Source organism: Saccostrea cucullata, unplaced genomic scaffold (assembly GCF_032062105.1).
Source record: "Saccostrea cucullata isolate Sc308-1 unplaced genomic scaffold, CSIRO_AGI_Scuc_v1 ctg3039, whole genome shotgun sequence".
NCBI lineage: Eukaryota > Metazoa > Mollusca > Bivalvia > Ostreida > Ostreidae > Saccostrea > Saccostrea cuccullata.
Genome location: NW_026933648.1, coordinates 50001 through 59196, shown reverse-complemented (window position 1 = coordinate 59196; position 9196 = coordinate 50001). Strand labels below are relative to the sequence as shown.

The following is a 9196-nucleotide window of genomic DNA, read 5'->3' as shown; positions in this document are numbered from 1 at the left end:
GACTGAATGGTACAGGGAAGGAGTATGTGGCGGGGGGCATTACAAAATGACAGCTCTTCTTATGGATAGTGATGGCAATGTAAATCTCTCTCTCTCTCAGGATTTTTAATAACCAAAATTTAAGATTTTTCTTGCTTTTATATAAAGAATAAACAGGATAAAGGGGAAAAAAGTTGTCATCTAAAAGTAATTTTCTGGACAACCCTTATGTATCAGTAGTTTGTTTATAATTTCAAAAAATTCATGAAGTGAAACTTACGACTTTGCTATAAGAGGTAGAATTAAATAAATGTGTTTTTATTAACCAGGTAATGCAGCGTTACAATTTACCAGAAACTGGTAGAATATACCGTGACAAAAAATGGGAACAAGTAGGGACCACATTTAAAGACTATGGACCGGGAGCCAGAATTGTCTCCATAGAAAGTTCAGGTGAGAATCTATGAAACGGAAAGATGGATTATGTAGTGTAAGGACTTAAACAGGAAGGTTAAGAAATTATGACATTGGCATGTAAAACCAGCTGGTACCTGCAGGTATATTATATTTTTATGCCCCGTAATAAAAAATTTAGGGACATTGATTTTATCTGCCTTTCCACCTGTTTACATGTCCATAAAACTTCAGTATGTAAAGGTTAATTCCAAAATTTTCTGAAATACATTTCATGAAAAGGTCTTAGCTAATTTTAAAATATAAAATATATTTAGATAGGGAAATATATTTATACTGGTGGTCAAGTATATAAAGAACCACGAACAATAGTATTGTTCTCCCGCCTAGCTCTAAGTCAATTCTCAAAAGTTAACATATTCAAATGATTTTCAGAATTTTCATAGATATTTATATGAATTTTCATAAAACGTTACTTTTTTGGGATACCAAAGAAAAAAAACTCTATAATTATGGTAAAACTTGAGTATTTCACTATAGAAATCAACGGAAAACGGAAAATATTTTTAAAACATCTTTCCCCCCCATGAAACAAAAATTCCTTTTTACAGGTAATAAAGACTGTCATTTTACAAATTTATGCCAAAGCTTTTTGTGTTTCACGGGGGGGGGGGAACATATGTTTATAGACAAAAAACGAAAAAAATGTTGATTATTCACCAATTCTAAAGCTTTTTACAACTAAATAATTGATTTTAATAATTTATATATGTTTTATTTATTTGTGTAAAGCACAAGAAAAAATATGAAATACATTTAATCATATTTAAGACTATTTCAAAATAAAGTGATTCTTGAAAGTTCGATTTCACTAGAAAATATTGTAACGATCCCTCCCCCCTATTTTTCTATGAATCTCATTTTTTTTTATCTTGGTATTTTTCTAAAGCACTTTCATGCATACTTTCAATTCATTCATCAGTTCTTATAGAATATTGAAATGTCCATTTGATTTATTTATTAATCGTTGGTTGTTTACATGTAGCGAAGGTCTATGTCGTTTGCCTATGGTTTCGATGTATTGAGTGTCAGACATCGTCTTACTATTTAATTACACGCTTTTTGTTGGCTTAATTGTACATACGTAATTGTAAAGTTGCGCTGTAATTAAGAATTGTCTTATAGTTACCTTATTTCTTGTGTGATCGATGTTTTTGTGGTCTTCGATTACACACGTTTCACTGAAACTTCTGCCGCCGCCATACTTTGTTTACTCGTGTATTTTCCCGTGATGCTTCACGGTGATCTATTTTTACTGGAGTTATTTCGGCGGAAGATTTGATTGTAAATTCTTTTAAATTAAATGTTAAACAGTGTTAAATGAGCTTTTAAAAGTGTAACTTTATGTTTTATGAATTTATTTAATTTATTTATGTATTGTAATAATTTCACATGCGATGTACGAGAGTGAGATTTCATTACGGGACGATAATAGGGCCTAGATGATTGGTTATGAATTATTGCGGGTTTTGTTAATTCTATAAATACTCGGATGCTGAGTATCGTTTGCTCTCTCGTTTTCTTTGCGTCGTAGTGAAAGGTCTGCTGTTTTTGTCCAGAGTAATTTAAGGTGTGTACTAGTTCAGTATCTGTGTGACTGAAGTACATGATGTGTAATGTTAGGTTAGGCTAAATTAATTATTACTAGTAATTGTACTAGTTTTATTCATAATTACTAGTTGTGAACTAGTTATTTTATCTTCTTTAGTCCAGTTTAGGAGTTGGGAAATATTTCTGCAGCGTGCTAGTAGTTGTACTAGTAGCGGGAATATTTATTTGTAAATTAATTATAAGTCATTTATCGAGAGCCTTTACGTTTTATTTTGGTCGGGGGAATTTCTACTTAAATCATAAATTACTGGAAATAGTGCCAGTTGCCGAGTTCTATATCAGTAGTTGTACTGATTTTGGTCTTAGATCTATGTCCCGAGGGTTGAGACTTGTGTGAATTTCAAACATTGTTATTTATTTTTGCTGTTCATGTATTACTGAATAAAATTATAAAACTTTACATCGAAGTTTTTGTTCTCAACACAAGGCAGGCGTTCAGAAGCGTTACAATTTTGGCATCCACGGCGGGATCTGTTTAAATTTACGGGTCCTGTGATTGAATGATCCGTTTAAATTTACGGGTCCTGTGATCGAATCATAACAACGCTTTGTCTGTGTTTGAGAAACAAAAATTTTATTAAGCAAACATCAAATAAAAATAAATCACAATGGCAGGTCGTAAAAGCCGACGGAGGCGTCGTGGTCTTCAAGAATCAAGATCTACCTCACGAGTTTCGTGCTCCTCCGTAAGTACTGTAAGAGAAAATGAAAGCGAATGTGAATTTCCGTGTGAAGGAGCTGACATGCACAGAACTAAACCACTTGTTCATTCAAATAAAGAAGCCTCTCAATTTTTACGTAACTCAGATACAAGTTTAATGCTTGTGAGTTCTCAGGCAGACGTTGTGAGAGATGAAGAATCTACACCTTTTATTGGGAACTCAAATACAGTTTCTGTAACTGTGAGTACCACTACAGAGCAGCCACAGACAGCACACAGTGTAGTTACGCCTAGAGTGAGCCATTTTCACATCTCTGGTCCCACAACTCAGATGCCTTTTGTACCTGTTTGCTCACATTTTGCTGAGAATTTATGTACAGGTTTGCCTAGAGAGCCGACAGTTGTTCCTAGTACGTATATACCTGCAGTTACCAGTACATGTACTCACATGGGCCCCTCCATTACACAGACAGCAAGTCCAGTATCTAGGTTACCTGTGAACTCTCATACACACAGCACCTTGAGTTCATGTACAGGTTCATATTGTCGCACTACCTTACCTGTAAACTCTTATGCAGTTCCTTGTACTGCGAGTTTTCAAGGTCCTGTTTATTGTCATCAAAACCAGAGCACACATATGTTCACCCCATTCCCCACAATTACAACATCAGCTCCCAACGTTTGCGCAAGAACTCATTTACCTCTAAGTTTGTGTACAGGTTCTGTGCCTGTAAGTTCTTGTACAGGTAATGTACCTGTAAGCTCATGTAAATGTACAGGTTCTGTGCCTGTTAGTTTGCGTACAGGTTCTGTGCCTGTTGGCCCTATAAGTACAGGTTCTGTACCTGTAAGCTTGTGTACAGGTTCTGTACCTGTGATGCCGAATCAGACCTTCTCTGCTCCCATGAGAAGTGTACGAGATATAACAAGGACAGAAAGCGAGCAAACTGCACTTATCCAGCTCACGGAGATGGTAGAGCATTTACAAGAGAAGATTAAACAGCTCTCTGAACAAGATCACCACCAAAGGACCAACCCTGACAACAGACAATCAGATACATGTAGCACATCTCACGAGTGTTTGAGTAGCGACAGAGAAACATCGCAAGAGTCTGACTTTGTGTACCGGAAAAAGGCTAAGCATCACAATGTAAAGATTCCTCCATACACTGGGAAAGAAGACTGGTCTGTCTGGTTCTGTCGTTTTGAGGAAGTTGCAGATAGATACCACTGGACAACAGATGACAAACTGGACCAATTGCTGCCTAGACTACATGAAGATGCTGCTGACTTTGTTTATGGCCAATTATCGAAAGAGTCCAGAAGCAGTTATAAGAGACTTACAAAGGAACTGACCAACCGTTTCCGTGCAATTGAAACCAGTCGAACCTACCTGTCAAAATTTAATAACAGAGTTCAGAAACCTGGTGAGCGAGTCGAGGACTTTGCTGCTGATTTGAAGCGCCTGTATGTCAAAGCCCACCCAGAGCGAGACTCAAAGACTAGAGAGGAAGACTTGCTCAGGAAATTTTTAGATGGTCTGGCTGATAGAGAAGCCCAATTTCATGTAGAATACGTCAAGGACCCCTCAGATATACATGAAGCTGTACGACAGGTTATAAATTACGAAGAAGCAGGTCGACCTTCAACTAAGAAACATGTCAGAGTGGTGAAGTCGCTGTCCAGTGATTCTGAATCAGAAGCCACGCCTAAGACAATCACTAAGGCCAAGTCGCTGAAAAAGAAAAGCATCAGAAATATAAAGTACAGCCAAGGAAACAAACAAGGGTCGGGTAGCACTATTGAAGCCTTGCAGAAACAAATCGATGAGGTGGCAAAGGTTCTCGACAACCTGACTAAGCAGAGCAACACTGGGACACAGCCAAGTAGGCCTATTATTGGTACGTCTCAACCAGGCATGTCTTCCGGTCAGATGGCTCCTCTGGACAGACCACAGAAACGTAGCTGTTTTTACTGCAAAGGTGAAGGTCATTTCATAAGGGACTGCCCAAAGAGAATTAATGACCTTCAAGTATCAAAGGCACCTTTAAACAGGCATTAGCCGTTCCTGTGGGTCAAGGACCGGCTATAGAAGAAACTGACAGACAGACGAACAGTTTAGACCCACCAACAGACAGACAACCAGATAATTTCGATGAGTCAGAAGATTTTTGTTTTATTTCTAATCGGATACCAGATGCAGATGGTGTGTACATAGAAGGAAAAGTAAATGGTCTAGACGTCCATATTACAACAGATACTGGTGCATCCAATACTATACTTTCGTACGCAAGTGAGTTAAGGCTAAATATGGATATTTCTATGCAAATGAGCTAATAAAAATTCATAAATTGTATATTTTGTGTACAGAGAAAGTTCAAAGAGATTTTCTTATACATACATAGTATCCATAGTTTATAAATGCAAGTGCACATTATGACGTCATATTATGACGTCATTGTTCTATCCCATCCAAGGTAATGAATTACATCAACAAAACCACGTCGGCGCAAGGGCATATCCTATCTAATTTAAAATAAACAATGAATAATATTAAGGAGAATGTTGTTAAAATTAATAAAATTGCTGCACAAATCCTATGCACTTTCTCAATCAATAAAAATTTTAGGAAACTTACACTGGACTGTGAATTTTTACCCTGTTTAAACTTAAAACTGCACGAATAGTAACTAAACAATTACAGTGCCGATATTTGTGCAGCAATATCTTAAATCCTTAGAATATCTTGCGTCTTTTTATACCTTGTTTCTGTTAAACAAAGTAAGGTATGCCCTTGCGCCGAAGCGATTTTGTTGATGTTTCTTATAAACTTGTGTAGTAGAGATCGATGACGTCATAATATGACGTCATAATGTGAACTGGCTATCGCATGTCGTGGGTACCAAGAATGTATTATAGAAAGCAAGTCTTAACATTTTCTGTGCGGTAGGTAGAGCAATTAAGGAATTTAATTAGATATTTTGCATATAAACCTCCATATGTAGCCTTAACTCACCTGCGTACAAGGTGTATGAACAACTCAAAGAGATGAACAGACCCAGACTTCAAGGAAAGTCACACTTACGAGGAGCTGACGGAAGTACCATTCATGTTTATGGGAAAGGAGCGTTTGATTTGAAACTTGGTTCCTTGACCCTCAAGAAAAACCTATTTGTAGCCGATATCCAAGATGAAGTGTTACTTGGAGTGGACATCCTGCAGAATAGTGAGATTGGTCAAGCAGATATTCTCCTGAGTAAAGGACTGATAAGGTTCAAAGGTCATGATATTCCATGCATACAACGTGGTGTGCATAAAGATATTACCCTCCGTTGTGTGGAGAGATGTGATATACCTGGGAATACAGAAGTAATAATACCGGCTTTTATACAGCGTGAATGTGAGGTTGATGTTGAAGAGGACCTTATGTTTGTGCCAAGTGGAGATCTTATGGAGAAGACCTCCTTACTGTTAGCCCCAGCAGTTCTTAACATCAGAGGGAAACTGTGTGTACCCCTGAGAGTTATGAACCCTTTTGATGAGGGAAAAACGCTTTATCCAGACACAGTAGTGGGTACTGTTGAAGGATATGGGGGAATAGTAGATGTAATTCAACCGGTTTTTAGTGACCTAAGAAGCCTTTGCCGATCTACTGAACTTTCGCCTGGTGAGGCATGTGAGGTTCCAGATCATTTGCGTGAGCTTTATGAAGGCTCTTCCCAGTCCTTAAATAAGTCAGAAAAAGAAGCTTTTCGGAAAGTCTTGCGCGACCATCAGGATGCATTTTCAAAAGATGAATGGGACCTAGGACAAACCAATTTAGTTGAACATGAGATTAATACTGGTGAGAGTAAACCTGTAAAACAGCCACCTCGTAGAGTTCCAATAGCACTAGCCAATGAGGAGAGAGATGACATTCTGAACCTTCGAGAGAGGGGCATAATACAACCTTCTTCATCACCTTGGTCCTCTCCACTGGTCTTAGCTAGAAAGAAGAATGGAAAAATAAGAGTCTGTGTGGATTATCGAGATGTAAATAATTTAACAGTTAAGGATGCATTCCCACTCCCACAAATTCAAGACTGTCTAGATTCCGTTGCAGGAGCTTCAATGTTTTCCACTCTGGATTTGACAGCAGGATATCACCAAGTCAGAGTTAAGGCTGAAGATATACCAAAAACAGCATTTGTTACAAAATATGGTCATTTCGAGTATAAAACCATGCCTTTTGGATTAACTAATGCACCAGGTACTTTCCAGAGACTTATGGAGATGGCATTGAATGGCCTCCAGTGGGATATTTGTCTTATTTATTTGGACGATGTAGTGATATTTAGCAGAAATTTCGATGAACACATGTCCAGACTTAGCCAGGTGGTTCAGAGAATAACAGATGCAGGTTTAAAATTGAAACCAGAGAAATGTAGCCTTTTTCAAGATGAAGTTATTTTCCTTGGACATAAAGTCACTAAAGATGAAGTCTTACCAGATCAGCAGCTCATTAAAGAGTTTTTCATTCAGGAGCTGGTGGAGCCCCAGTCTTCCCCGAGAGAGGAGAACGCCGGCTTCCAGAGGGAGATAGAGCGGCAGAGACGAGTTATTGTGCAAAAATCAGGTCACCATATCAGACCTTGAGAAGAGGTTGGATTCTGGAGTTGGTCCTCAGTCGAAGGTGAAGTTCATCCATGATGGCCCCGATGAGGGTGAGCGGTATAATCCAGTTCCCTGCAGAAGGTCCCCGAGGAAACAACCTAAGAGGTTGCAGTCTGTGGTAACCATTCCAAGGAGGATCCTACCAAAGTCCGCACGTAGAGCTACTGAGCACCAGTCTCCGTTGGATGACCTTTTTCGTTCGGATCAGTTCAGAGCCCGTCGACCTTATAATAAGAGACATTAGATATATTTCATTGTTATATGTAAGTATAAGTAAGTCAAAGTAATGTAAGTTAAGAAAATATTCATGTAATGCATTTGTTAATTGGATTAGGAATAGGATGATTTGTAGATTTTATATGTAATTTTTCTAAAATTGATATTTTAAGCATTGTAATGAGATTCATTTCTGTAATATTATTTACCTTTGATATTTTTGCTTGCTAAGACCTTAGTGTCCATCCTCTTAAAGTCTTTTCCTGTAATCCTGTGAATGAGAATAAGAAAGATTATGCATTACTTGTTATTTGCAAGTTATACTTATAGAACTTATATGTCTAGACTGTTAGCATATAAGCATTATCAGAACACTGTATTTATTTGCAAGTTTAGATGATGAATTTATCAGAGGCCGCTAATATTTTGTACATCCATTGTTTTTGTAAGATAAACTCATTCTTTAAATGGCAGTTATTAAATATTAATTGACTTATTATAATTAATGTACATTTTAACTTACTTACCTTGTCACACTGTGCTCTGCTCATTTGTCTTCATGAAATTATGTTGAACTTCATGTTTTGATTAAGTATTTTGTGTTTATGTATAAATTTTCTATTATATTGATTATTGATATGCATGAAGGTTGGCATTGTAGTTTCATATTTCTTTAATTTCTTTGATTGATTCATTCCTAGAGATGTGAATTTTTGAGGAGTAGATGAAAGTTTTATGATGTAATCTTTGTGAAGTACAGCATTTGTTTTGAGTAGTCTCCCTTGTGTGTATAGATTAGCTGTACTGTTCATGGAAGTATATGTGTATCAGGTGTAGAGTATAAAGTAGAAGTACGGAAATATGTCATTGAATTGTCTTAATTAATTGTTGTATTTGAATTTTATTGTTTGAATTTTGAGTCCAAAGGGACTTGGACTCTTAGAGAGGGGCAAAATGTAACGATCCCTCCCCCCTATTTTTCTATGAATCTCATTTTTTTTTATCTTGGTATTTTTCTAAAGCACTTTCATGCATACTTTCAATTCATTCATCAGTTCTTATAGAATATTGAAATGTCCATTTGATTTATTTATTAATCGTTTGTTGTTTACATGTAGCGAAGGTCTATGTCGTTTGCCTATGGTTTCGATGTATTGAGTGTCAGACATCGTCTCACTATTTAATTACACGCTTTTTGTTGGCTTAATTGTACATACGTAATTGTAAAGTTGCGCTGTAATTAAGAATTGTCTTATAGTTACCTTATTTCTTGTGTGATCGATGTTTTTGTGGTCTTCGATTACACACGTTTCACTGAAACTTCTGCCTCCGCCATACTTTGTTTACTCGTGTATTTTCCCGTGATGCTTCACGGTGATCTATTTTTACTGGAGTTATTTCGGCGGAAGATTTGATTGTAAATTCTTTTAAATTAAATGTTAAACAGTGTTAAATGAGCTGTTAAAAGTGTAACTTTATGTTTTATGAATTTATTTAATTTATTTACGTATTGTTATAATTTCACATGTGATGTACGAGAGTGAGATTTCATTACGGGACGATAATTATATTTGATTGGCTGATTATTATTTACGGGATGGA

The 9196-nt window shown here is 36.8% G+C and overlaps 1 protein-coding gene across 1 annotated transcript in view; it reads left to right on the top strand.

The window, feature by feature from the left end:
• Positions 1-7: 7 nt before the first annotated feature.
• Positions 8-9196, top strand: part of LOC134238792 (TPR repeat-containing protein DDB_G0287407-like) — a gene marked incomplete at its 5' end in the record, with an annotated part of 32682 nt that continues 23493 nt past the window's right edge. The window contains 2 exons of the mRNA XM_062720906.1: positions 8-79; positions 309-432. Coding sequence (XP_062576890.1) covers positions 8-79; positions 309-432 — 196 coding nt within the window. The remainder of the gene's footprint in view (positions 80-308; positions 433-9196) is intronic.